Consider the following 27,945-nt stretch of genomic DNA (forward strand, 5'->3'; position numbering starts at 1 on the left):
ACTGCAGCGTGCTATTCAGAAACTCCCCATGCGTCCACCAATCAACACGCCTCTCATCCAACATCAAGTTACAGCCGTAGATTCCATGTGCATGTCAGACTGGATGCCCTGCCACCCGCCTTGGTGCGTGGGGGCGGCTCTCCCATTAGGGCTGACGGTACCCCCTGCCGACCTCGTGTCAGCCACGTTTTTTGAACAGTCTGTAACATGTCACAGTCTTGCAGCTAGTCTGAAAGGTGCGCCGCAGGTGGTGATAGCCCCCAAAAGGATTCGTGCGGTCAGCCTGGGGGCCAGAGTTGCCTGAGGCTACTTGTGTTCTTACGCGCATCTTATCTTGCAGTAGCGTCGCGATAGCATGGATTCGTCCGAGCTTACTGCACAAATTGGCCGTATTTAGAAACACGAACGATCCACGATGAGATAAAGAAGAGGACTTAGCCCGAGTTAGTTGCAGAGCCCCAACGCCATGAGGTGAGGACTGTCCTCTTCTGGCAAGGCAAGTTCCGGTAATTAGCAAGTCATCCTAAACCGAGCCCTCCACCCAGGAGGAAATCTGTAGAATAAGCTCTACATGAGCTAAGAAGGAAAATCCAATTACAAGGTTCCATCTCTCATGGCATATGCAAGATCCATGCGCGAGTCAGGAAAGTTGGTCCAAAGACACCTTGGGAGATGTCTTACTCGAAAACTAAACTGATCATTTTCTGGGGCTAGTATGATAACGCCCGATGTCCGCAGAAGGACCCGCTGGGTCACCGCCCCCATTTCTCCGCCGCTAGAGTTTCAAGAGCGAACTTCTGTCGCGGCTGAGCACCTTCGTTGCATTAGCTCGATGCTTCCGCACCAACATTTCCTTCATCAGTTTAGCGCGCACCTATGGATATCATCTTACTATGTTGCAACTGGGGGCGAGGACACAGCTGCCCAATGGTATCCACGCCTGTTCGAAGTTTGATTCCATGACTGCTATTTTGAGACAGCTCGGACTGCAGCCAGTGGTTGGTGCAAGGTGATCTAAACAGGAGCTAAATGCCGAAGGGAGGAGGGGGGACCCCAGTCGCGTACAATTCCATGCAGCATTACGGAGTAGAAGGGTTATATATAGACGAGAGGCCGATCCTTTGCGACGGGTCCTCCGCCATCTCTGAAGGTAATCCACCATGTGTGGATCTTGAGACCACGTCGAATGCTCTTGAATACGCCTTTCGCACGGGCTTTCTGTCGACGGTGACAGCACTGGGACGGCCTCTCCCTGTCACTGCGCAGCGACTTTCTTCCCCGAAATGGTTTGAGCCATGCCATCTTCCCCACTACAGATCGCTGGGTCGCAACGCGCACCATACGCGTCGTCGACAACCTCACGATTGTCCTCCCCGACACATTCTTTCCTTTGAAGTAGGCATCGAGGCAGATTCAGACCACATCGGTAGAGGGTTGTTGTTTGCGATGAGGTTATCGATGCAAATGAACGGGTTTTGCGGAACAGTTCATGTGCAGGACCATGCGACCGTGGGCGCTATATAATTCCGACCGTCATAGTTGGCTCTCACTAGGAGTGTCTGTGACAAGCATGGCAAGTTAATGAAAGGAATATCTATCAATGATGTGGAGTAACTGTATATTTCGCGTAGTCCGAATCATTATCCACGTCTTCCCATTTTATGGCAGCGGGGTTGTGCGTAGTACGCAGAAGGTCGTGTACTCCATGCTCGGGAGATAGACACAGATACAGATACTGCCTGGCATAATAGCTGACCGCTTTGATTCTCTCTGTATGGGCTTCACCGCCATGTCCCCGATGATGAGCTCTTTTGACAGGGTTGAACCCCGGTTGAACCCCGCTTGGCGTTTTCTCGAAGCCCGCTAAGTCGCTTAAGGAAAGGCTTGTTCTGTATACCTTGCTTATTGGTTTAAATTCACACCGCTCTCGGTTAGGACCGCCTCTAACTTATAGTGGTATGGACTGCGGGTCACCATGTTGGCCAATAGCATTTTACATTCTGTTGTGGCATATTTTTCAGATGAGTAGAGAGGAAGACTGTGTCCCCTGTAAAGGCAACGACATTGACCTTGAGGACAGAAATAAAGGTGTCTGGTAGACTGTGAAGAGTAGGTTATTAGGTCGGCTGCCAAATCAAGGAGAAAAAAGCAAATTTCTTTCAATATTTCAGCCGTTCGCTGACTAGACCCATATCTACACTTGTGCCTCGCTTAAATATATATATACTTCTACCTTTTACCACACCGCTCTGCCGCACAAGTCGAGATCATCACCACGTAAACTGAAACCAGGCATTGAAGGGCTGATCAGAGCTGCTATTTTAACTATACTAATTGATATAACCAGGTAGGAATTGAGATTTAAAGGCAAGCTCATTCAAGGAGTTGTATGGTTGTAGAGGGAGCCTCAACGACGCGACGCGTCACAATCACCACCCCAATGCATGGTAGGTATTGAGTGGACTGAAGGTACGACTCGTTACTTCTTTTATCAGATATCCTAACTGCTTATACTGTCGTGTATTTATCTTCTTTTATTTTTATCTCGCGATTCCATCTTATCTTTCGAAAGTTTTCGTTAACCAGAGGCGCTGTACTGTACAGCGTAGAACAATGTGTATACAAGGCCATACGGTATCCACAGAGTCCACACCAACATCTATACCACCAAAAAAAGGAAAAAAAAAGGAAAAAGAACAAATAAAGAATGAAATGCAGAAAGAAAACGGAAATTAAGCAATTTAAATGTCTATCGGACAGGATATAGGTATGCTTGCGCTGTGAAAAAACACACATCAACGCCCTGAAACCGCGTGAAACAAGACGCGTATCGCGAAACAAAGACCGAATTTTCCCCGAGTCGACTTCTTCCTCTTTCCCCCTGGAGAAGAGTGGTCAAGTCATGCAAAAGAAGAACAACGCCATTGGATATATGTGGGGAAACGACCGAAGAAAAGATCAGAACAATAATGCTGACAAAGGAAACCCGACAAAGGGAAAGGTAAGGAACGACTGAAAGAAAATCGCTTCTCCAAAACGATCGATGCCCAAAACACCAATAAAACACCGGCAAATGCAGCAGATGCAGATATAGACCAGGATTCCTTTTTATCCGGTCCGGCCCGACCGGGCATCTAAGCGCGCTCCATGAGCCACTAGCAACTGCACCACTTCAACATGTCCCTTCTCGCTGGCGACATGCAGTGGTGTCGACCCATGGTGGTCGCGAGCATTGACATCGATGTGTTCGGTGGCGAGTAGCAATCGCACCACGCCTAGATGCCCGCACTGGGCGGCAATATGCAGCGGGGTCTGGCCGCGTGAGTCCTGGACGTTCACGTTAACCCCGCGTTGAAGGAGCAGCAAGGAGACCACACGTTCGGTGCCGTGGCTGGGCTCCTGAGGGGTTCTCGGATTCGACTGAGGCTGCGAGGGCGGCGGCGTGGGAATGCCATCACGGGGTTGGTGGTGGATGTCTACTACATTCTCACCAGAGAGATCGCGTGAGGGTATAATGCTGGGAAAGAGACATGGATCCTATCAAGGAGGTTAGCTCATATCGGTCTGGAGATCGAAAACCATATACTTTGGACAGCAAGAGGGAAGCAGGGGATATATGGAAGAGAGAGAGAGAGAGAGAGAGAGAGAGAGGCAGAGACCTACGCTGCTAGGTGTCCATAGAGGAGGCTGGCCGAATGGGGCGTCCGACAAGGTCATGGATAAATCGTTGAGGGAGTTGGTGGCCCAACTACCGCTGTCTGACAGGTCTGCATTCTGCCAGTCTGCTTGGGAGAGGTGCAGGACATCGGAGTCGGCGGAGAATAGGCCACCGGAATATTGTGACCAGATGTCGTTATCTGCATATGAGACTGGCCAGGGACAAGGGTCAAGGGGATCCCCGGGTGCCAGCACCGGATCCAAGCCTTTCATCATCATTCCGAGGGGAGAATTTTGCGCAGGAGACGGAGTCTGGGAGAGGGACCACGCGGGACTGTTCCGCATGATTTGGATGGCAGGGTTATTTGCTAGCTCCAGAGTATCGCTACACCACCGGATGTACTGAGGCTAATAAGATTCTGGCAATCTGGATAAGGGTTGATCGGTCCGTCACACTTGTCCTCCTCTTTCTTTAATGTCTACGAAGTATGAGCTTGCTGATGGGTGAGCTTACAGCTTCATGGCTCCGGGGGATCGACCATCTCAGCAACACCGAGTACCTGATCCTGATGTTGCCGACAAACTGGGGCACTGGATCACCATCGCATGGACACCTGTAACGAGAGAGCCCTACTTGGGGGCCGTTACAGACACGGTGATCTCGCATTGTCCGTGAGATCCATGACGACGGTCATCCGATCGAGAGGCTGAAACAAGGCGAAAGAATAAGCTACTACAAAAATAATAATAAGCTATCCCGCTAAAGCTGAGTCTGCAGGTCTCCGTCATCCCTCACAGTGCATCTGCAACCTCATGTCCTCGGGATGTGGTGGGGGCCAGCCAAAGCGAAGCCACACCGGACGGATGCGAGAAACTCCCACAAACCCTGAGGTGATCAGTCCACAAAGACATAGACAGTGCATAGATAAACCTCGTAATCCACAGAACCTGTCATAATCACCCGTTCCACCACCGATCCTGGAAGAGAAAAAGAAAACCAAAGAAGACGAACAGTGGACACAAGAGACTCTCGAAACTCGTATCCCCGGTCACATCAGCATTCCCTATCATGACTTTCCCACCCGCACCAGCAGCGAATATTGGTCGGTACCCATTCGATCGTCCATAGGTTGGGATGGAGACTAACATGATTATGGAGTAGATTGGACGAAGTTAGGGCTCGCGGTGACGGACCTGGGTAAGAGAGAATCGAATGGACCCGCACGAAGAAACCAAGAATAACATTATTCTGTCCTAGTCAACGGCCATGTGGAGTCGACCTTTTCCGCTTCCACAGGGAAGTGGACATCGCCCAAGTTCGTGGAGGATCCATATCTTCGCATCCACGGCTTGGCCCCAGCCCTCAACTACGGGCAACAGGTGTATGAAGGATTGAAAGGTGAGCTGTTCTCTCCCCCCACAACACTGGATCGGAATCTAATAATAGAGTGATTAGCCTACCGATCGGCTGCTGACCAGATCCTTCTCTTTCGCCCACGATTCCATGCGGCGCGCATGCAGCACTCTGCCGACGTGGTCTCCATTCCTCCCGTCCCCACCGACCACTTTCTGGAGTGTGTGAATCTTGCGGTCGCGAGAAACGCGGAGTGGGTCCCTCCTCACGCGAGCGGCGCCGCCTTGTATGTGCGCCCGGTCCTCTTGGGCTCCGGGGCGCATTTTGCACTGACCCCTCCTGCCGAATATACTTTCTGCGTATATGTGCAGCCCTTCAGCACCTATCACGGCATTGCGCCCCTGCCGGCGGTCGTTCTCGAAGACTTCGACCGTGCTGCACCCCGGGGAACCGGCCACGCGAAGATTGGAGGCAATTACGCCCCCGTGATGAAGTGGTCGGAAAAAGCGAAGAAGGAAGGATTTCCTATGACCCTGCACCTAGACAGTGCCACTCATACCGAAATCGATGAGTTTTCCACCTCGGGATTCCTGGGGGCGAAAATGGATGGGGAGAAGCCCGTGTTGGTGGTGCCCAAGAGCGACAATATCATCGGGAGTGTGACGTCCGATAGTTGCATGCAGATTGCTCGGTCCTTGGGATGGACTGTCGAGCATCGCGCAGTACGAACACCTGGTCTCTCTCTTCCGATCGAGTCTATGACTGACAGTACTTCTAGGTCAAATACGAGGAACTCGCAACCTTCAACGAGGTTATGGCCGTCGGCACCGCTGCCGCCTTGGTTCCTATTCGGTCCATTACCCGGAAGTCGCGCGACGACCATTTCGTTTTCACCGAGGAGTCGACTGCGGGTCCGGTATGCCAGCAGCTATATGCCGCGCTCACTAAGATCCAACGTGGTGAAGCTGAGGACCAGTTTGGATGGCGTGAGGAGGTCCAGGGGACATCTGATGTGGGTTCTTCTGGCTCTTCTTGTATCATTATGTAGATAATTTTCTATGTGCAGAGTGTTTAGCGGTTCTAATGTTTACATGCCAATTTGACAGAATGCCATAACCCAAAGTGAAAGCACGCTTAGAATGTAAGTGTAACTATACGGAGGCCGCCAAATGGCCCCCAACTAAGGTGAGGTGTTCATACTCACCGTAGATTAGGATCTTCAATGTCTGCTGCCGGTTGGAGGTACACACAGGGCTGGGGTTGGTGGCTGAGCTGCTGTCGCCGTTTGCCGTCTGACACAGTAGAAATATGCCAATGATAGTCGTGATCTTTTATGAAAACTTCAAATATGTTTGATACATCTCTTTAGACATTGAATTTTATTTTATTTTCCCTCCTCTTCTTTTGCTTTTTCTCTTTTGCTGTTCTTTTTTTTTGCTGTTCTGTTTTAATTTGCTGGCTAAAGACTGGAAGGGTTACCGAAGTATGCGGATTCAAAGACAACTGGACCAATTTCATTCTCACCAGACACTTTCCAGGCCCCTCGAGATACTATTTAAAAATACATACACATCGTATCATTCTCCAATTCCCTTCCCAACCTAAAAAACAAAAATTCCTATCGGAAAGAAACCTGCACGATCGGGCCGTCCTTTGCAGCCGTGACATGATCGCGCAACTGATATTCACCCTCGCGCTGTCTTCCAGGTCCCATGGCCTCATTTCCACCTCCAACCTTCTCGTCCTCACCCGGCGCACTGCGGAACTCATACTTCGATAGCATATATGCCATGGTCAGCATCAGCTCCGTCCATGCCAACCCTTTCCCCAGACAGCTCCGCGGTCCAATAGAGAACGGGTTGAAAGCCGACCGTGCGAGCTGCACCTTTTCCGGCACGGGGTCAAGCCAGCGATCGGGACGGTACTCAAAGGGTGCTGGGTAGTAGTCGGGGTTGTGTTGAATGGCGTAGATGCAGGTACCCACGTCGTAGCCTCGCGGGACGACGTGACCGTCAATGGTGACTCCGTCCTCAAGGACTTCGCGCCAAAGGGAGCTACTGGCCGGTGGGGACATACGAAGACTCTCGTCGATACATGCGCGCAGGATCACACAGTTGTTCAGGGCGGGTCCGAGTGCGACGTCGTCGGGGCCCCGGAACGCAGCGCGAACCTCTTCCTTGGCTTTCTCGTACCATTCCCGGTTGCGACAGAGGTAGAAGAAGGTAGAAGCGATGGCGGTGGAGGAGGTGTCGGATCCTTAGTGGCGTTAGGCGACGAAATAGATAGAACAGGAAATGGGAGAGAGAGAAAGGCGATCTTACCGGCAACAATCATGGTGGTACTTTCAGCACCAATCTCTGCAGGCGTAAATCCCTGTTGCGTCTCCGGATCGACCGCATCCAGCAAGAATGAGAATGCGTCGTGGCGCTTCAAGGGCTTCGCAGACATGCGCTTCTTGAGCAGAATGTTGACAAAGCGAATGAATGCATTCCGGCCTTGAATCGCCTGGGGGAACAGCCAGCGGTCGAGACGGCGTGTGGATAGTTCACCAGCCTGCGACAAGACTCCAGTACGCACGTTAGAGTCCTCAATGCACTTGACGATCTGCCGGTTGTTGGGGCTGCCAATGAGATCAAAGCTTTCGCCGAAGATGATGCCGGACATGATGTCGAAGGTGAGGTAGTTTGCTGAGAAAAGTGTCAGCAGCTCGGCTTTCGCCAGGAATGGGAAGGACGATACATACACCATTTTCCCATATTCTGCGGACTAGACCAGTCACCAGCTTTTCCGCCCGAAATATCCTTGGACAGCTCGTCGCAGAACTTGCGTACATGACCCATGATAGTCCCTTCGAAGCCACGCAGGGCGGCGTCTCCAAAGCCCTGGCCGATGATGCGTCGCTTGCGACCGTGTTGCTTTTTGTCAATGAGGGTGAGCGTGTTGGGAGCGCGATGAACCATGGCACCGTAAGCGGCCGACTTCTGGAAGCTTTTGCTGTACGCATAAATCTCTGAGAGGGTAGATGATCTGGTTAGTGACGTCCAGTGATGCAAGTCTAAAAGAGACAAACCCTTCAGACCGGTATTGGTATTGAACAGCACCCGATTTGGCGCATAACGAACATAGTTGCCTGTCATATCACCCGTTAGTGAGTGCCGAGTCGGCATAGAAAAGAAGGTTCGTATAACAAGCTCACCATATTTTTCATGGCAGCGCATCATGTCAATGTGCAGGTCTCCCTTCCAGGCGTAGTACCCTCCATAGAGATTGGTCACTTTGGCCAGCAAAGGACCCGGGTACTTCGCAAGGGGATGGAACCAGATACGATAGATGCAGATAGCGAGCACCTGACAAACTGGTCAGTGAGGATCCCATCCTCATTAGGGCTGGAAGCAAGGGCTCACGTAGGCCAGACATGCAACGGGCACCGCCGTCACATAGGCAAAGAGAGGCACATGTCTCAGCAGCGCGACTGCCTGCATGATGGTCGTTGATCGATTTGATACTAAGTAGAAGACGGAGTAATTGATGGTTTACGGACTTGGGCAACAAATGGTTATGATGGCAGTTCAAGCCAAATAAGTCCGGCAAAAAGACATGCTGATAGCAGAAGCACCGGTAGGAGATCCCTTACAACCTCGGTGGTGAGGTGATTGCATCGCGCAATGTCATCTACATTGTATGATTCTGGGTCCAAGAGCCGCTGTCTGACGGTGACAGAGATAAATTTAGATCACCGTTCCTGAGTGTCAAAACCTGGGGGTTTCAGATTGTTGGGCGGATCCTGCGACTTGGGGGCGGTCGCTACTAGCTGTCAGCCAGCGTAAGCCCTAAAGCGATTCCATCAACGATGTAAGCCTGCAGTGTGAGCCACTAGCGCGGTTCGCCTTGGAGCTGGATCACTCAACCTTATTCAATTGATCGCTGCTGCTGCATGCGTGAGATGTTATGGCGCTTTTCCTTCTCTCACGTTGAGGCCTCCGCCCCGAAACACATCGCCACGTGTGTAGTAAGCCCTCGGTGGTTGCTGACACGGGCTATACTGAATCCCGAGTATTATGGGCTTGCAAAGAGGAACCATGCACACGTAATAATGATAGATCCTGGTAGCCGAGTCCCTTTTAAGTACTCGTGTCGGTCGACCAAAGTCACCCGACTGTCAATGACATCGATACCCGAGCAACTTTGCCATGTCTGCCACAATGCAGCCGGAAGTTGAGCAGCAGCTTGCATATGTGCTCTTAATTGAGCTGTTGGCGTGAGTGATGCTGCCTATGTCTCCCGACCGATCATGGCGATATCTGACCAAGGAAATAATCACTTGTAGGCATCAGTTTGCGTCGCCAGTCCAATGGTAAGTCCCCCATCGTTGTATAATAGAGAATTTTTTACTAACCGCACTTCCGAACACAGGATTGAAACCCAAGATGGACTCATCACAGATCAGAATGTCGAACGGTTCATCGAAATAGGCCCGGCAGACATCCTCACCGGCATGCTCCGAAAGACTGTCGGTCAACAGTACAAATCTCAAGATGCTGCACGACACATGACACGAAAGCTACTCTCATACGCGCAGAATGCAGATGAAATACAGTATATCTCGGGGTCGTCAACAGCAACCAGCCGGCCAGCTGTGAAGCCTCACCCGCTATTGTCACAGACACCGTCGGCCTCCAGTAAGGCTGTGGAAAATACGCCCTCAGCCCCTGCTGAAACTCAGGTCACTACTTCACCGACCCCGGTTGCCAAAGTAGCGATGGTTGCAGATGCTCCTGTCCAAGCGAAGGATATTGTGATCGCCATCATTGCACAAAAGCTGAGAAAGAGTCACAGCGAAGTAGCAACAGACAAAACAATCAAGCTGCTAGTGAGCGGTATAGTACTCCCTCTTATATTACATTAAATATAGCGGCTGATGATCCGAGTACAGGCCGATCGACCTTAGAAAATGAGATCGTGGGCGACCTCGACGCCGAGTTCGGATCCCTTCCCGAGAGGGCGGAAGAACTAGGGTTAGAGGAACTATGCAATACACTGCAGTCTGGCGCAGCCTTCTCAGGACAGCTGGGTAAAGTATCCACAGGGATCGTCTCCCGCGTCTTTGCACAGAAACTCCCCGCTGGCTTCTCTAGCGGTGATGCCCGTGAGTATCTTCAGACTCGATGGGGTCTTGGGGCTGGACGTCAGGATTCGGTTTTCTTGCGAGCAAGCACAGCACAAACATCTTCCCGATTGGCAAGTTCGGGAGAAGCACAGACATTCTTTGACCAGATAGTACAGCAATATGCGACAGACAACGGCCTCAACCTGTCTGCGTCCGCGCCGGCCGCGGAGGCAGCAGCAGCGTCGGCTCCTGTGGACAGCAAGGCTCTCGGCTTGGTGAAGAAAGACCAGGAGAGACTTCGGAAGGCGCAGATGGAGCTCTACGCCCGGCTGCTCGGGAAGGATCTGGGCCATGATGCACGAGAAGCGCTCAAGGCACAGCTGGCGACTGTCAAGCTGCAGGAGCAGTTGGACTTCATCACAGCCGAGGTGGGCGATGTCTTTATCTCAGGTATTCGTCCGCTATGGGCAGCTGCCAAGGTTCGACGCTACAACTCCAGCTGGAACTGGGTGTTGCAAGATACATTGCATCTGTTCCACCGGATTCTGCGAGGGAACTTTGGCAATGCCGATTTCCCTAAATACAGCAACGCCATCGCCAACCGATCTAGCCCTCGCTTACTGCAAATGATCAAGTACCTCTCGAACAGCCCATGCTCGCTCTGGGGCACTCGTTTCCCAGAAGCCAAGACCGTGATGCGTCGCCTGGTAGACCTCTGCGAGAAGCCGCGCGCGCCTCGATTTGAGCCATTGGCCGCGAACTATGATGCCTTCATCAAGGGGCCGAGCACTACGGTGGATGAGAATGGTCATATCAAGTACCGCGAGGTCCCTCGCGGTGGATCCCCCGTCATCGCATCGATTCATATCAAGACCCAGCGACATTCGACCTGGCTGACCGACCGCTCGGTAACGGCGTTGTACCTGGACGAGGTACAATCATCCTGGAATGACGGTATCACCTTTATCAATAAGTGTGTGCTCATGACTGGAGTGAGTATTGGATCCATTGGAGCCGAAATCCTGAAAGGCCTTCTGAGTGGTGGAGCCAAGGTCGTGGTTACCACCAGCAGCTACTCCTCTGCCACGACCCGGTTCTACCAGCGTCTCTACGTTGAACACGGTTCGCGGGGATCCGAACTGATCGTTGCCCCATTCAACCAAGGAAGTCAGCATGATCTCGATGGTCTTGTGGAGTACATCTACACCTCGGGGAGTGGCCTGGGCTGGGACCTGGACCACGTTGTTCCCTTCGCGGCAATCTCCGAGGCTGGACGTGAGATTGACAATATTGATGCCAAATCCGAATTGGCTCACCGAATCATGCTCACCAACACGCTTCGTTTGCTGGGGGCCATCAAGAAACAGAAGCAGCTTCGGGGATACCGCACGCGGCCGACCCAAGTCATTCTGCCCCTCTCGCCCAACCACGGCGCGTTTGGCAACGATGGTCTGTACGGCGAGTCGAAGATTGCCCTCGAATCCTTGTTTGAGAAATGGCACTCGGAAAGCTGGTCGACATACCTGTCCATCTGCGGCGCAGTCATTGGTTGGACGCGTGGCACCGGTCTGATGGCCGATAACAACATTGTCGCGGCAGGGATTGAGCGTCATGGCGTGCAGACCTTCTCCACAGCCGAGATGGGAGCGTACATCTTGGTGCTTATGACTCGGAAGCTTGCGAATCAGTGCAACGTACAGCCCCTGTATGCCGATCTGACCGGCGGTCTGAACACGATTCCGAATCTGAGGGCTACCTTGGATAAGGTTCGGCGCGAGATTGTCGACAAAAGTGCCATGCGCACCGTCCTCGCGCGGGAGCAAGCTGCTGAGCAGAAGCTTACTACCTGTAGCTCTCCGACGACCCAGGAGAAGGAGGCACGGACGCGCCTGGCAAATATTCGCTTCTCATTCCCCGCTCTGCCCGATGCGAAGACCGAAGTCGACCCCTTGCGAGCAACATTGATGGGCATGGCAGACCTGGAGCGCATCGTGGTGGTCACAGGCTTTTCGGAGGTTGGCCCGTACGGCAACTCTCGGACTCGCTGGCAGATGGAGGCCACGGGGCGTTTGTCCTTGGAAGGATGCATTGAGATGGCCTGGATTATGGGCCTCATCAAGCACCATGACGGCCCGCTGGACGGGAAACATTTCACCGGCTGGGTGGATGCTAAGACAAAGAAGCCCGTGCAGGACATGGATGTCAAAGCCCGATATGAAGAGCATATTCTCAATCATACGGGAATCCGGCTGGTGGAGCCGGACCTGGATCCTAGCGAACCACCCGGCAAGAGACGTCTCCTGCAAGAGGTCGTGCTGGAAGAAGATCTACCGCCCTTCGAAGTCTCTCCTGAGGTGGCACAGCAACTCATCCACGAGCATGGGGAGAACCTGGTTGATATCTCACCGCAGGGTGAACAATGTGTTGTCAACCTGAAGAAGGGCGTGGTGCTGATGATCCCCAAGGCTCTGCAGTACCAGCATGCGGTTGCAGGACAGGTTCCTACCGGCTGGGATGCACGCGCCTACGGCATACCGGACGACATTGTCGCCCAGGTTGACCGTGGAACTCTCTTCACCTTGGTCAGCACCATGGAGGCGCTTGTGGCCTCGGGAATCACCGACCCCTACGAGCTATACCAGTATATCCATCTCTCCGAGTTCGGCAACTGCATCGGTTCGGGTCTTGGTGGCGTGCACTCGTTGAAGAAGATGTTCCGGGACCGGTACCTGGATAAGGATGTCCAGAAAGACATTCTCCAGGAAACCTTTATCAACACCACGGCTGCCTGGGTGAATATGCTGCTGATCTCCTCCGCTGGCCCCATCCGCACGTCGGTTGGTGCTTGCGCCACTTCGATCGAGTCTTTGGAAACTGGGTTCGAGACCATCGTCACTGGACGTGCCAAAATCTGTCTTGTCGGTGGATACGATGACATGACGCAGGCGGTAGCGGAGGAGTTTGCCAACATGAAAGCCACTACCAACCCCGAGGAAGAGGCCAAGAAGGGCAGGCTTCCTCAGGAGATGTCGCGGCCCGCTGCAGAGAGCCGCAGCGGCTTCGTTGAGTCTCAGGGCAGTGGTGTCCAGGTTATCACCTCAGCCCGTTTGGCCCTCGACCTGGGTCTGCCAATTCATGGCATTGTCGCCTGGGTGGGAACTGCGAGTGACAAGACGAGCCGATCGGTGCCGGCACCAGGACAGGGTATCCTGACCAACGCGCGCGAGAAGCCCAACAGTCGGTTCCCATCGCCACTGCTTGACATTCGTTACCGCAAGCGCCGTCTCGAGGCGCGACTGAAGCAAATCCAAGAATCGGTTGACCTCGAGGTACAGATGCTTGAGGAGCAAATGACCCAAGACGGAGAGGCTGCGGAAGAGCTTCAGGAAGAGCTCCAGAACCACAAACGCTTTGTCGAAGGTGAAGCCGAGCGCCAGCGCAAGGAGGCCTTGAACACATTTGGTAATGAATTTTGGAAGAATGAGTCCGCCATTTCTCCCGTTCGGGGCTCTTTGGCCGTTTTCGGTCTGACTATCGGTTCGTCATGCCTCTATCTCTGCATTAACTGTCTAGATATCATGGAACTGACCGCCTACTAGATGATTTGGATTTCGTTTCCTTACATGGCACTAGCACTGTCATGAACGACAAGAACGAAGCCTCAGTGCTCGAAGCCCAAATGCGACACCTCGGCCGCGTACCCGGGAACCCCCTCTACGCTATCTCACAGAAGTATCTTACGGGTCATCCCAAGGGTGCCGCAGGAGCATGGATGCTGAATGGTGGCCTACAAGTGCTGGACACGGGCCTTATCCCCGGCAACCGCAACCTGGACAACGTCGATGGGACGTTGGAAAACAACGAATACATTCTCTACCCCAACCGCAGTATCCAGACCAAGGGATTGAAGGCATTCTCAGTGACTTCCTTCGGCTTCGGGCAGAAGGGTGCGCAGGCCATCGTGGTGCATCCTCGGTATCTCTACGCTATGCTCGAGGATGGCGAATACCACGCATACCGGACACGCCGTCTGACCAGATATCGGAAGGCATTCCGCTTCTTCCACCATGGGCTGGCCACGAATACCATGTTCGTCGCGAAGACCGAGGCTCCCTATCGACCAGACCAGCAAAATGCGGTGTTATTGGATCCTACGGCGCGAATGCAGTCAAAGGAGTCAACGGAGTCGCCCGAGCCAACAATTGGGGTTTCGTTCTAAGCCTCCATATATTTTTTCTTTACTTTTTTTTTCTTCATTTCCTCTACTTTTCTTGGAACTATGCTCATTCTGTGGCAATGTCCTATCCTTGTAATATGAGCGGTTTTCTTTTTTCTTCTTCTCCTAGAACCAGCAGAGCCTCGCTGCGGGGAAGAGCAATTGGGCACTTCTGTATATACTACCTAGCCAAGTAGTAGTAGACTAGATTGATCGAAAAATTGACCATATTCACTGACTCGCGTCCACAAAAGGTAGCCTAGGACCACGTGACAGCACCAACATTTGGATGCATCCATCATTGGTTCCTAACCTGAGAAGCCCTAACAGAGGAACTAAAATCCCTCGCGTTGGACTCCTCCGTTGTCTTCGGGGATATATCCCGGTGTACCCCACTGGGATCCGGCGGGTTTAAGTCTAAATAGACAGGGATCGACCACAGCCCCGACTGTGAACTTGAGCATGATGGAGGGCGTTGTCATGGAGTCTGTTTTCGAACAGTACCTCATATACAGACGATGACGCGATTGCGCTCGTTCCTGCTCCTGAGCGAAGTGACATGAATGGGTACTTGGGGACAATCTTGGGCCGAAGTCGCTGCCATGGCCTCCTGCAGCCTCGACTCAATCCAGCGGGATCCCGGTACGGTTGGCTGCAACCCTTCGCAGGGGTGCGAATGCTTATATTGGGGACACTTAACTTTGCATCATACCATTTGTTGCGACAGATAATGCTGGTTTGTCTCTCTGGAGCACTGCCCGACTTTTATCCTCCTTGTTGAAACAAACTGCTCAGAGTATCCTGGGACTTGGCGCTAGGTGAGGCTAAGCCAGCCCTTCGATCAGCCCTGTGTAGATAACGTCGAAGATACTGCCAGTAGATGTCAACAATGAAGATCAGCTAGAGCGTCTTTCTACAAGAATGTTATTGCCGTGCATGGTTTTGGAAAGGACGAGTTGGGGTTTGCCCAGAGAACATTAAGTATGATTTTGAATCCCTTCTTTTTTTGGTATACTTTTTGTGAGAGAAGAATCGGAAGCATTCGATGAAGCATATGAATTTACTAGTCACTTGAATATATTCTTATCCTACAAGGCAAAAGCAATGCGTGATCATTCAGTTCGATCACAGTGAGCAATCTACTCAATTGAATGTAGAAAGGATCTTCATGTCTCTCGTTCTCCCAACGGAAATATGCTTACGACAATACTGTACATTTCATGCACGGATGCAAGTTTATGCATGTATTCTTATGCTGGATTGAATGGGATTATGGAACAAGCGTGACAATAGGGTTATCGCGATGGGTCCAGCTGCAAGCGGCAATGATTCAGCGCTCGACGACAGACCGCCATGATTGGAGATGCCGGACATGCAGTGGGGCGACTGAGTCAGTGCTTGTCGTCAAGAATGGCAAATGAAGCTGCTTTCCTACTCTTTGCCACGGACTCTAGGTAAGTATTTCTGGTGGTGGGGTTTGCTACAGGGGACACATGGCCTTGTTGTGGAGGCTAATCACGTCGTGAGCATCAATTTCGACCTGTCCCTATATCTTGTGCAGGATATGCAGGTCTGGGCGGTCCTCAGACAATCCTCCCAGAAACATACCTGGAAGGCACCAAATTTATACCTTCTTCACACAGATAGACTACTTATTGATCGACTCAACGGGTGGTCAGTGGACATGAGTATCGGTCAAGCATCGCGGGATCCAGACAACGGCCAGAGCGTCGGTCCGATATCAAGTCTTTGGGTTGACACGGGGAGTTATGAAGGCTTGGCTGGTATAAGCACAAGGAGAGTCCCACTTGCTGGAAATAAGTTTAAGATGCTTTCGTATATCATGTCGGCTGGTGGCTTCCGAACCGATGTTTATAGCCCAAGTACTCTTTTTTCTTTTTCTTTGCCTTTTTTGCTTTTTTTTTTTTTTTTTTTTTTCGCTTGCTCTGCTCCTTTATAAACTAGTCACTCGTTTCTTTCCATTTCCTATGTCTACTACCCTCTCAGAGCACGGCCTGTCTAATCGTCCATTAACTGCTTACACTGAGCCCCTGGCTACGTGGATGGCTCGTTCGAATTAAAAGATCTCTCACCTCTATCATGGAATCCGCCGACTATAAAGAGTCGGACGCAAGCGCTACAACAATGACGGAGAAAGGGCCGGGAGATGAACAGCCGGACCTCGAGCAGGGCAAGACGCAGACGGCAGAACCATCTCAACTCTACCCCGAAACGGACCTTGACCGTGGCATTGTGGGATGGGAAGGACAAGACGACCCTGCGAATCCGCTAAACTTCGCCCCCAGCAAAAAATGGGCTCTCCTGGCACTGATTAGCGCATTTACCTTCGTGAGTCCGCTGGCGTCGAGCATGTTCTCCCCAGCCCTCAGCTATATGGCTGCCGACTTCAAAGAAACCGACGAAACGATCCTTTCCTTTACCGTCAGCATCTATCTTCTAGGCTATGTGGTATGATTGAGTTTGCCTGTCTGAATGCACAATCAAGAGAGTTTGCGGCTGACTAGATATGATGCCTCACAGTTCGGTCCGCTAATCCTAGCTCCGCTCAGTGAGATCTACGGACGACGGATCGTACTCAGCATCGCGAACTGGTTCTTCGTCGTCTGGCAAATCGGATGTGCGCTCGCCCCGAATATTGCATCCTTGATTGTGTTTCGGCTCCTCGCAGGAATCGGAGGATCGGCATGCCTCACGTTGGGCGCGGGCGTCATCGCGGATCTCTTTGAGCCCCAGCAACGAGGAAAGGCAACCTCCATCTGGGGCGTGGGACCATTGATCGGTCCGGTCGCGGGTCCCATCGCCGGAGGCTTTCTCGGTGAAGAAGTCGGCTGGCGGTGGGTGTTTTGGGTGCTGTTGATTGTGGGCGGGGCCATGGCATTGGGAATTGAGATCCTCAATCGGGAAACGTACGCCCCCGTCATCATCCGGTGGAAAACCGCCAAGCTGTCCAAGGAACTGGGGAGAACAGACTTGCGCAGCGCATACGAGCTCAAGAGAGGCCAAGTTTCCACAGGTGAACTGTTGAAGCAAAGTCTGGTGCGGCCTATGTTGTTGTTAGTCAAGTCCCCCATCGTGTTACTGCTGTCGACATATATGTCCCTCGTCTATGGCCTTCTCTATCTGTTCTTCACAACCATTTCAAGCGTCTTCACGGGGCAGTATGGATTCTCCACCGGCCTGTCGGGATTGGCCTATCTGGGTATCGGTATCGGTTTTATGCTGGGTCTTGTCTTTGTGGCGGGCACGAACGACCGGATCATGGTGAAACTTGCAGCTCGTAATGGAGGCAAGACAGAACCGGAGATGCGACTCCCCCTGATGATCATCTTCTCATGTATCCTCCCGATCAGCTTCTTCTGGTATGGCTGGACAGCCGACAAGCATGTCCACTGGATTGTACCCATCATTGGAATGGCGCCGTTTGGGATCGGAATGATGGGGGTTTACCTTCCCATCCAGACGTACATCATCGACTCCTATCCCGCCTACGCCGCATCAGCGAACGCAACCTTAACGGCGACGCGATCCCTCGTGGGCGCATTGCTTCCCTTGGCCGGACCGTCCATGTTCGAAGCGCTCGGCCTTGGCTGGGGAAATTCTCTCCTCGGGTTTTTGGCGCTGGCATTCGTTCCGATCCCTATCGTGTTTACCAAATGGGGCAAGTTCATCAGAGAGAAATACCCGGTCAATTTCGACAAAGTCAGCGCTTGATGTTGGCCTGTTGGTGATGAGCATCACACAGCCGGATCACACACATTCATATACTCCCAAAGTCGGTGGATACATAATAAGCATAGACTTGTATATAGTTGCGATCATTTTCCAAAATAAAATATTAAAGACCACGATCACTTTTCACCCTGATAAAATTCTTTATCCACAAGCTCATAGGTGATAGCCCCGAGATCAACTCCCGCAAGAAGTTGAGGATATCTTTGCATAAACTCGGGTGTAAGACCCCATCCTGCTTCACTCATAAATGTTTCGAAAAATTTCTCTTTAATACACAACTCGTTGTCCGAGTTCCGTTCGAGGATGCCCTCCCCCCACGGCCACCGAATCTTGACACAGCACGAGAACAATCCAAAAACGTCGTCGCGAATATCGCGGAGCACATCCCAGTGTCGAATCAGGTTCACTCGGAGTTGCGGCCAGGGTATATTGTCGAGCACCATGGGATGTGTAATCTGGAGCTGGTCTGGAACCGGTCGCAGAAAGAGTGGGAGGTTTGCGTAGGTCGCAGGACTGGGCGATACAACCCATCGTGTAAGATGGTAGCATAGCCAGCCCATGGCTAGGCGTTCGGGGTCACGGATAGGGCGTCTCTGTGTGGCTTTATAAATCATGTCCGCGAGGTAGTTTGTATTTGTGCCGTAGAGGAGGTCTAGTGGAGAGGAGGGGGAGTTGGGGCACAGGGCTATTCGCTCCGGGTATTCCAACCAAGGGCAGGAAATGGTTCGCGGGTCCAAGAAGTTGTCGGCATGCAGAGGGAGTTGTTTCCAGATGAGACTGGTATCCGTCGTCGGGGGTTCTCTGGAAAGTGTCTGTGTGTGAGGGACTTGCTGATGGCTTAGTTCACCACTCAACCGTAATGAGGATGGGTTTGGGTCATCGCGTGGAGTATTATTTCTGCTCGATTGGATCGGATTCGAACTAGAATCAATGTTGTTCATGAGTCCTCCAGGGATTGCGATCAAACCCGGTACACTTTGGTCGCGAGATTCATGCGTGTTGGTCGGCACCTCAACTGGACTTGCGTCCCAGGAATTGACAAGACACTTTAAACGTTCCTGACGTGATCGCAGAGCTTTATTTTGCTCCCGGAGACCAGTAATTACTTGCAGGAGGCGCTGGATTCCGTGATCGTCGTGGTGTTCCCGACAATGAGCAACTTCTTTCTCGAGCACGGCCATCTGCTGTGAACGCTTGCTACGAAGGTTCTGCTGTGCGCGCCTATCGCGTAGTCGTTTTTTCTCTACTGATGACATTGTCCGTAGCGATCGGGGGGTTTGGCCGGTCGGAGGATAAGACGGGGAGGGGAGGCTTAACGGCGAGGGTTTGGTGGGTAAATCATGGCAGAGAAGCCGGCGAAGGATTCAATAATCCAGCGGCGTTGCAAGCCCTTGAAGTTGAAACCCCACGTTGAGAGAGGACTCTTGTGCCGCTTGAACGAATATGAAGTCTTCCAAGTTGATTTGGAACTTACGTTTGTTCGTGAGTAGCTTCAGTTGCTTTCCACTTTGGGCATGATGGGACTAACCAGACATGGAAGGCGGAAAGCTTAGTTAGGCTTAGCGCCACCCTGTGACATGACATATTCCAGAGTATTCTGTTCTGTCCAGATTCAAGACTCGCATTAACTCCCTACTACACTCCTCTTGTCGCAAGAAGTCAGACAAGAGGCCGGGCAAAAACCCACATCTATCACCGATTTTACGGTGCAATTCCGTCAGACTTCCCAGAGACTGTGCGTTCTCTGGAACCAACCCGGAAGCGTGACCTCAGCTCAAGCTGACGGACGGATCTACTTTCTACTCCGTAAAAGGCCCCTCTGCCGTTCTTCGCTTGCTTCTCCCCCCCGTCCCGGAACGAAAGAAGACTCCGTACTGGCATGAGGATTTCAGCCACCGTTACCTCTTCATTTCACCACGTGCCCCTGGGGTTTCTGCTGGATTGGCCAATCACGGCGCTGTAAGCCCTAAGGTGCCCCCCCGATGTGGGGATCTTAACGCATACAACCGACGCTACGAAGCTGCCTAGGAGCCACTTAGCATCCTCTAGTCAGCCCTAATGCGAGTGAGGAACACTGTGTTGCCGCCGGGAGCGATATATTAGTTCTCTCGCTTCGTTGATAAATACAAGGCTAGCCAGTGTGCCTCTGAATGGGGAGCTGGGGCTGGCCTGAATTATTACGTCGTCACCGTTGAAGATGCTTCTGCCTTACTATCTTCTCGCAGCTGCCGCCACGGTCATGGCGTCGCCGACCGTGTACTTCATCCGCCATGGAGAGAAGCCAGATGATGGCGGCAACGGTCTCAGCGCTCAGGGGGTCCAACGCGCTCAATGTCTCCGATCAGTCTTTGGCAAGAATTCTGGGTACAACATTGGCTATATAATGGCACAAACACCCAAGAAGAGTACGTTCAGCATCAAGCGACCGGTGTCTTCCTGGCGGGTCTAGATCGCTAACAATGACTGCTACAGGCGGCAAACGGGTCCGTCCCTATGAGACAGTTCTTCCCTTGGCCGACGACTTGGGTCTTACTGTGGATATTTCTTGCGACCGTGACGACCCCAAATGTGTGAAGAAGGCCGTTAACAACTATAAAGGAGACGGGAATATCTTGATCTGCTGGCAGCATGAGGCGCTCACGGATATCGTGAAGAAGCTCGGAGCCGACGATGCGCCGGAGTATCCAAGTGACAGGTGCTGAAGCCCTTTTCCTGACCCCTTCCTTGTCGAATCAAAATCACCATACTCCAAATTATCTCAGCGTGTAGGATGACTAGCGATCCTCTACTGACTTCAGATGATAGATTCGACTTGATTTGGACTGATCCTTCGCCATACACGAAGATCACGGAGATCACGAGTGAGCAGTGTCCCGGACTGGATGGTTAAGCATCAGACATGTTGCAGAGTAGCACCCGACTTGCGATCGTTCTATGAAACAGACCAGCAGTTATGACTTTTAATTATCGTCATTGGCATTGGATGTCCGTTGCGCTTTTGTTCATACTGCAGTTTAATTTTCTCTACTGATTTCTATGGGTTATTTGACTGGAACTTTGAACAATAGGGAGACAGCCATAGAGGAAGATCGTTCGTATAGGTGATTCTCTCCGCAATATACAAGGACACTGTGTCTAAACTGGGATCTCGCATCAATGGCAAGGCAATGGATCTTTGAGTGTTTTGTGCATCACGGTACTGCTTGCGTGCGATCACTTAATCTGAAACAGGGTTACCTTTCACACATGGTGACCAAGGCATGGCTCACGGTTTCGTTGCAGAACATGTCAGAAACCTGGCGAGACGAGGTGTCGGGCAACCGCGAAGGGGATCCTACCCAGCCAGTAAAACATGAAACGACAGGGTCCTAGGTTACATTGACGCAAATTAATTCCGCGTTATATATCGAGACTATTTTCTCTTCAAGAAGGGATCTTCTCTGAATTGCCGATATTACAAAGCTTGGCAGGGCGGGTTCCCTACGGACCCCCGGCGGCGAATCCCTGATGCACCCCGACTCCCTTGTCTGATAGGGTTGGAGACAGCAGATCCCCATCGCCTCCCAATTCTTTCGCTTGGATCCCATGACTTGTTAGGTTACAATGACTTCTGCAGATACAGCTAGTTTCCCTGCATTATAGGACAGTCGGAGACGTGCCAAGTGTTGCCAAGCAGCTCCTCATCTTTTGCATCATACTCGGCTCGGAAGATTCTATGGCGTTCAAAAGTAATGCACCGTTCCTGTCCATGTGTTCATGTGACTAGCGCGCTGGTCTATAAAACCTCGAGTTCCGTCTCTCCATAATGTGGGTCTTCTCCTCATATTCAAGCTTCCTCGGCTACTTGAAGATCCCATTCGTACCGGTTTGGTGACATAGACTTTCGTTCCCTCAAGATGCGCTTCCTCCCCTGCATCGCGACCTTAGCGGCTACGGCTTCTGCCCTTGCTATTGGAGACCATGTCCGCTCAGACGATCTTTATGTCTTAGAATTTAGCCCTGGGGAGACGAAAGTTGTCACAGAAGCAGAGAAATGGGCTCTGAGAGCGGTACGCTGCAATACCCTTTGTAAGCTAACGCCTCACAGTCGCTAATATGATTGAACAGGAGGGCAAGCGTTTCTTTGACATCACTGGCCGGACCAGTAGCCTGGAATTCGCTTCGAACAAGAAGCAAAAGCTCGCGGTCACATTTCCCGACTCTGTGCAGCACAACGAGACCGTGCAAACCCTGATCCAGTCGCTCGACAAAAAGAACTTCGAAACGGTTCTCCAGCCGTTCTCGGAGTTCCACAATCGCTATTTTAAGAGCGACAATGGCAAAAAATCGTCCGAGTGGCTGCAAGGCAAGATCCAGGACATCATCTCCGCCAGTGGAGCGAAGGGAGTCACTGTGGAGCCTTTCAAACACTCTTTCCCACAGTCGAGTCTGATCGCGAAGATCCCGGGCAAGAGTGACAAGGTCATTGTACTTGGAGCGCATCAGGATTCCATCAATCTCAACTCACCATCAGACGGCCGTGCACCGGGTGCTGGTGAGTTCTTCGGACGTCTTGTCCAGCGAATACCATAGAAGATCGCAATGCTAACAGAGGGGCGTGGTTAGATGACGATGGATCTGGTGTTGTTACGATTCTTGAAGCCTTCCGCGTTCTCCTGACGGACAAGAAGATCGCCGCCGGCGAGGCTCCGAACACCGTGGAGTTCCATTTTTATGCCGGAGAGGAGGGAGGTCTCCTGGGAAGCCAGGACATCTTCGAGCAGTACTCGCAGAAAAGCCGCGACGTGAAAGCCATGCTCCAGCAGGACATGACTGGCTATACCAAAGGCACCACTGATGCTGGAAAGCCAGAGTCGATCGGCATCATTACTGATAATGTTGATGAGAACCTGACCAAGTTCCTTAAGGTCGTTGTCGATGCTGTAAGTTCAGTCCTTGCCTTTGATCGACCCTCTGTGCTCATAGAGATTGCCTGTAGTATTGCACTATCCCGACCGTCGATTCGCAATGTGGATATGGGTGCTCTGATCATGCCTCCGCCACGAAGTATGGTTATCCCGCCGCATTTGCGTTCGAGTCAGCCTTTGGCGATGACAGCCCGCACATTCATTCGGCCGATGATACGACTGATACCGTCAACTTTGACCATGTGTTGCAACACGGAAGACTGACTCTTGGATTTGCATACGAGCTTGCCTTCGCAGATTCGTTGTAAGTCCTATGATGACAGGTGTATGAGTGAGAAATCAACATATTCATGTGTATAATATGTGGGCAGTGTTCAAATAGCACTTTGAATCAGCTAGTCAGCAGCATTTTTGAGGAAAGTAGGGGCTGATCCCAGAAACAGTCTAGCTGGAGGCTGTTAGAGACGTATCACTACGCCATCCGTAGTCTTCCCTACCATAAGCGGATTCTCACACGGTGGAATTTGCCATTCCCCTTGCCGTGAAAAATCAAAAAACTAGAGACATTTTAGAAGCGTGAGTATCAAATGTGAAACTCAAAATGCACCATCAAGCCCTCCGATACGTTGGAAGTAGGCACTATAAAACACATACTGCGTGGAACGACCGGCGTTTACATCACGTCGAGACTACTGATGTCTTAAACGAAAGAAATACGGGTTATGCCAGGGTTGGTTCTCAAAGTAAAAGATTCAATTGACTGTAGGGTCTGCCAGTCCAATAGAAGAAGATAAAACATTAGATCCTGTCACTATCACAGGGGACAGGACGACGAAAAGAAATAGACAAAGGATTGAATAAGCCAAGGTATAACTTGACAATCAGTTTTGTTGCAACGAGAACCAGCACTGAAAGGCATATCAGCCCATACACGTCAAATGGAATGAAATGCCCTCACCAGGCCAGTTTAAGCCTGGTTCCAGTCGCCAAGTTTGGAGCCACCGTCGAGCGTAACAACCCGGGTGTTGTTGTACACGTTCTGCAAGAAATTCTTGGAGTTCTGCTTGCCGTCCTTGATGAATTCATCATTCCACACCATCCAGTAAGCCCAGTTGACCTTGTCGCGAGCCTGGATGGTGGGATCGGGAATAGGGCCGACTTCGGCCAGAGCCAAGACTCTCTCGTTGTTGGTAACGGCCTGGAGCTTCTTGTATTTGTCTGCGAGGACGCCATGGTCACCAGCATCGGCGTAGTGGTCGACGGTGGCGATGTCACACTTATCGTTTCCGGGATACCAGTCAGCCTCGGCGGTATTGCACACCCAGACCACGTTGTGGAGGTTGTGGAAACGAGTGATGCGGTCGTAGATCATATCCCAGAGCGCCTTGAACGGGGCAGGACCCTGGGCACCCCACCAGAACCATCCTCCCTCGGGCTCGTGGAGCGGGCGGAAGAGAATGGGAACATTGGCCTGATCCAGACGCTTGATCTGTGCGGCGATGGCATCGATATCACGCAGCAGGAGGCGATAGTTGGTCCCGTTTCGACGGTCGTTGACGGCATCGGCAACGTTGAAGCAGGTGGCCTTGGTGTAGAATCCGCTGTACCATGGCTGTTCGGCATTGTCGAGCAGACAAGTCGGAGCGTACCAATGCCAGACCAGGGCGTTGATTCCGTTACGGTCTGCGTGCTGGATCACATCCTCGACGGCGTGAGACTTGCTGCCGTGAGCAACAGCCGATGGCGAGTAATACATGAAGTCGCTACCCAGGATCGCAGGGGACACTCCAATGTTCTGCTTGACCCAGTCCCAGCTGCCTGTATCCTGCTGACCGGAGATGTAATGCGATCCGTACTGAGACTGAATGTATTTCAGAAGCGCTCTAGCGCCGGGGGTGGCCGACTTGTCAATGTTGTCGTAGGACAGTCCCTGGCCGCCGGCGGCCAAGGCAGTAGAGGTGAGGAGAAGAGAAAGGAAGGAAAATTTGGCAAGCATGTTGGAATATACCAGCTATTCTATAGAAAACGAGCGAATGACTTGTAGAATAAATCGATTAGGTATGTTCAGCATCTAGGAATTGCCCTGCCCTTTATACGTCCGTAGACCTCGAAGATCCTTGTCAGTTTAGTGATGACGAGGCTCGTCATATGATAGAGGTGGAACTTTCATCTTGTTCATGACGATCAATAGACACTGCCATCTTCGCAGTATGTTCTTTTACTGTCTGAGGACCACTACAGCCTGCGTTCTCCGGTTTTTCGTAAGCGATTCCACTATCCCTTCGCCCCCACAGAGGACCCAAGCGGGTACACCGGATCCAGTCTCCCTCTTTTGTATGCCATTGGTATGTTATAGAACATGCAATAGGTCAATCGCCACTATTAGCCCTTTCCATAGACTCTGAGGAGATGTATAGATGTCTCAACGCTAGATTCCTGCTGGTGTGTTTCAGCTAAGTCATTGACAGCTTCGTTGACTCCAGATAATCAAGGTCAATGTGGTCATGGCTTGGTTGGACAAGGACAAGGGCAATAGTACTACTGCTGATGGGATCTATGCCGGTATGTAGGGTTGAAGTGTGTTAGGCTTACCGTTCGGGGAAACCCCCGTCTGGCTCCACAGACACGGCAGCATCGGATATGGATCTAGATTGCATACAACCGTTGAGGAACCGTTAATTTGTGGTAGCGCCAGCTTGATTAAGGGTTTAATCAGGAAATTGCCCAAAATCTATTTCACTGACTCGTTTAAAAGAGGGGCCCTGGTCACGGTGGATTCTCCGATGATCCGCCGAGAATATTCAGTCCCTTAGGAAAATAATAATAATAAAACAATAGAGAAAGAAAGAAAACGAAATTCTGTCTCAATCTAAGGATTTGACCTACTGTATATACAGTTTTTGAGCCTTGGCTTAAGAACTGTTGGACCTGTCTAATGACTAGTCCTTCCTGTGACCGAGATTCCGACAAAGATCATGCAGTCTAAGATAGTCCAATGCTAGCAACTCAACGCTTCCTGGAATATGACTATATTAGCTGCTCAGCAGAGATATGGGCTGCAGATCACCGTTTATATCTCCCTTTTGGTTGCCAATATCGCACGTAGAAATCCCTGTCTATGATGAGATTGGCTGGGATTCAATGCCAAGTAGAATGTACACAATACAAATTCTAAACACTGGGCCCCATCACTTTAAGTGCCAGCGATCTGCAGGACAGTATGTGATCTTGGATTGAATTCTCTGATAGTGATTCGTAATCCCTTCAAACCATTCTCAGAGAGTTACTGTGCCCCTACCGTAGGGCCCACTCTCATCTTTGGCTCGATATACTCTAGCGTGTTGTTTAACGCTTTTGAGAAAGTCTGTGCCATAGTCGGCAACCTCGACCATAGATAAATCGTAAATGAGATTTTTTTGCAATGCTGATTATGTTGCAACAAACTAAAGGTAGGAAAGATATTATTTTTGAGAACAGAGTGTTGTATAGGTTGTTCAAGATCCCACCGGAATGACTTCAACGCACAGCCAATGACTACATCGGGCACGGGTCGATCTCCTGGCCAAATAAGGATACTATCTTGTCGTTCATCAATTCCAACAGCCGTTCCTGATGTTGGGTTAAGCCCTGCCCAACAGTTCAAACTCTCCCTGGGATGCGCTTGTTGCTGCCATGGTTTGGCCTCGTTTCATAGTGAGACAAGATGCTCGGCAGTTGTGAACCCCCTGTAACATAAGATCTAACATTGCTATACTACGGCTTGTATTCAATGACGCCTTGACATTATTTTGTAAAATTTGAGCGCTCCCCCACAATGGGCTGTGTTTATTTCCTAATTGTAGCAAGCTCCTTGTAATAGCGACCTTTGGTCGAGGTATCATTATCAATAGCATGTAAGAAATGGTGACCCTTGAACACGAGTCTTGTAGAATAGAATGTACGCCGAACTAGGATGCTTGGCCGATGCATGTTCGTTGGTATACTGTCCATGTAAGCGGATAAGTCCAACAGGTTGTCGAAACCACCTCAGTGATGGGGACATTTTGGTTTCTTAGAGTCTTCTAAGAGGTTAAGATCCTCGATGTCATTAGAAGGCCCATGGGTATACAGTCATGGCTCTATTTTTCATCTGAAACATGGCTTGTTCTTAATATTGTAGCGTCATATGCACCCCGCTAGAACATTTCCTTCCCTGGTTCGCCAATGCCCACTCTATAACGTGTATATGATCAATATAAAATTCTCTACATATTCCCCAGTATCGGGCAAGGGTACCTCTCTTTTAGATCATTAGCTTCATTATCATACTACTGACAGAGAGTGAGTGTGGGGACTACGACCCATGATCTACGTGCGTTTTCTGAATTGGTACTGAGTCGACGTCAAAAGGGAAAGTCGGTGACGCGTTGTGTTCATTTGTGCTACATCCAATATGCTGAGAGGTTGATACTAACATCATAAGGTGTTGTTGCTATGTGAGCTTGCAATCTAATTCTCTGATTCTTCCGTACCCGAAGATCTTGCCTCAACGACAACAAGCCCCCTAATTTGATTACATCATGACCTCTTGACTATCTCACATGAACATTTGTATATATTACAATGGACAGTGTAGTTGTTAGGGAAGAATTGCCGACACCTTCCGTGTAGGATCGAGTTGGTGGGATGGTGGGAGCGATGAACGATGAACGATAAAGGGTTGGACACGGGCTTAAACTAATGAATTGTATACGGATTAGAATACTGATTCCTGGAGAAACAGCAGAGACAACTAGCCACTGAGTTTGGGCCAGTACGCGGAGTCCTTTTCATCCGCTTGGAAGGGGTGATTCGCACACTGCATATAAACTACGGTAGGGTCGGTTCCCCTCTTGCATACTAGTATATCGCCGGGGGACGTGGAACTGAGACCGCCGATAAGTACTTCGCAATGCTCATTGGATAAAGATAG

General features: G+C 51.1%; 10 protein-coding genes across 10 annotated transcripts; 6 read left to right on the forward strand and 4 right to left on the reverse strand.

Annotated features, from left to right (window-relative positions):
• Positions 1–730: 730 nt before the first annotated feature.
• BDV37DRAFT_57382 (uncharacterized protein) lies at positions 731–1,631 on the forward strand. The gene has a single exon (XM_032090894.1). It carries the CDS (start codon positions 1,030–1,032, stop codon positions 1,522–1,524), a length of 495 nt encoding a protein of 164 aa, XP_031943800.1. The 5' UTR covers positions 731–1,029; the 3' UTR covers positions 1,525–1,631.
• Positions 1,632–3,344: 1,713 nt separating this feature from the next.
• On the reverse strand, positions 3,345–4,145 carry BDV37DRAFT_57406 (uncharacterized protein). The gene has a single exon (XM_032090895.1). The coding sequence runs from the start codon at positions 4,000–4,002 to the stop codon at positions 3,550–3,552; it is 453 nt and encodes a 150-aa protein (XP_031943801.1). The 5' UTR covers positions 4,003–4,145; the 3' UTR covers positions 3,345–3,549.
• Positions 4,146–4,726: 581 nt separating this feature from the next.
• Positions 4,727–6,059, forward strand: BDV37DRAFT_280764 (aminotransferase; the record flags this gene model as incomplete). Its single annotated transcript, XM_032086653.1, has 5 exons — positions 4,727–4,760; positions 4,820–4,855; positions 4,916–5,056; positions 5,114–5,733; positions 5,790–6,059. 5 exons carry the CDS (start codon positions 4,727–4,729, stop codon positions 6,057–6,059), a joined length of 1,101 nt encoding a protein of 366 aa, XP_031943802.1.
• A 570-nt stretch (positions 6,060–6,629) lies between these two features.
• Positions 6,630–8,493, reverse strand: BDV37DRAFT_292047 (cytochrome P450; the record flags this gene model as incomplete). Its single annotated transcript, XM_032089088.1, has 6 exons — positions 6,630–7,267; positions 7,333–7,698; positions 7,755–8,021; positions 8,082–8,141; positions 8,208–8,358; positions 8,416–8,493. 6 exons carry the CDS (start codon positions 8,491–8,493, stop codon positions 6,630–6,632), a joined length of 1,560 nt encoding a protein of 519 aa, XP_031943803.1.
• Positions 8,494–9,213: 720 nt separating this feature from the next.
• Positions 9,214–14,337, forward strand: BDV37DRAFT_292048 (uncharacterized protein; the record flags this gene model as incomplete). Its single annotated transcript, XM_032089089.1, has 5 exons — positions 9,214–9,269; positions 9,339–9,365; positions 9,425–9,888; positions 9,945–13,655; positions 13,718–14,337. 5 exons carry the CDS (start codon positions 9,214–9,216, stop codon positions 14,335–14,337), a joined length of 4,878 nt encoding a protein of 1,625 aa, XP_031943804.1.
• A 1,936-nt stretch (positions 14,338–16,273) lies between these two features.
• On the forward strand, positions 16,274–18,066 carry BDV37DRAFT_292049 (MFS transporter; the record flags this gene model as incomplete). Its single annotated transcript, XM_032089090.1, has 2 exons — positions 16,274–16,803; positions 16,876–18,066. The coding sequence occupies exons 1-2, from the start codon at positions 16,435–16,437 to the stop codon at positions 18,064–18,066; spliced, it is 1,560 nt and encodes a 519-aa protein (XP_031943805.1). The 5' UTR covers positions 16,274–16,434.
• Positions 18,067–18,135: 69 nt separating this feature from the next.
• BDV37DRAFT_57438 (bZIP transcription factor) lies at positions 18,136–19,530 on the reverse strand. Its single transcript, XM_032090896.1, has one exon. It carries the CDS (start codon positions 19,341–19,343, stop codon positions 18,204–18,206), a length of 1,140 nt encoding a protein of 379 aa, XP_031943806.1. The 5' UTR covers positions 19,344–19,530; the 3' UTR covers positions 18,136–18,203.
• Positions 19,531–20,127: 597 nt separating this feature from the next.
• BDV37DRAFT_57441 (putative phosphoglycerate mutase family protein) lies at positions 20,128–21,216 on the forward strand. Its single transcript, XM_032090897.1, has 3 exons — positions 20,128–20,492; positions 20,560–20,782; positions 20,893–21,216. Exons 1-3 carry the CDS (start codon positions 20,285–20,287, stop codon positions 20,975–20,977), a joined length of 516 nt encoding a protein of 171 aa, XP_031943807.1. The 5' UTR covers positions 20,128–20,284; the 3' UTR covers positions 20,978–21,216.
• A 613-nt stretch (positions 21,217–21,829) lies between these two features.
• BDV37DRAFT_57443 (M28 family metallopeptidase) lies at positions 21,830–23,410 on the forward strand. The gene is made up of 4 exons (XM_032090898.1): positions 21,830–22,136; positions 22,195–22,621; positions 22,693–23,009; positions 23,066–23,410. The coding sequence occupies exons 1-4, from the start codon at positions 21,984–21,986 to the stop codon at positions 23,300–23,302; spliced, it is 1,134 nt and encodes a 377-aa protein (XP_031943808.1). The 5' UTR covers positions 21,830–21,983; the 3' UTR covers positions 23,303–23,410.
• Positions 23,411–23,961: 551 nt separating this feature from the next.
• Positions 23,962–24,990, reverse strand: BDV37DRAFT_269846 (family 26 endoglucanase H/Glycosyl hydrolase; the record flags this gene model as incomplete). The annotated part of the gene is made up of 1 exon (XM_032084446.1): positions 23,962–24,990. One exon carries the CDS (start codon positions 24,988–24,990, stop codon positions 23,962–23,964), a length of 1,029 nt encoding a protein of 342 aa, XP_031943809.1.
• Positions 24,991–27,945: the final 2,955 nt, after the last annotated feature.

This window comes from Aspergillus pseudonomiae (assembly GCF_009193645.1).
Source record: "Aspergillus pseudonomiae strain CBS 119388 unplaced genomic scaffold BDV37scaffold_16, whole genome shotgun sequence".
Lineage (NCBI taxonomy): Eukaryota > Fungi > Ascomycota > Eurotiomycetes > Eurotiales > Aspergillaceae > Aspergillus > Aspergillus pseudonomiae.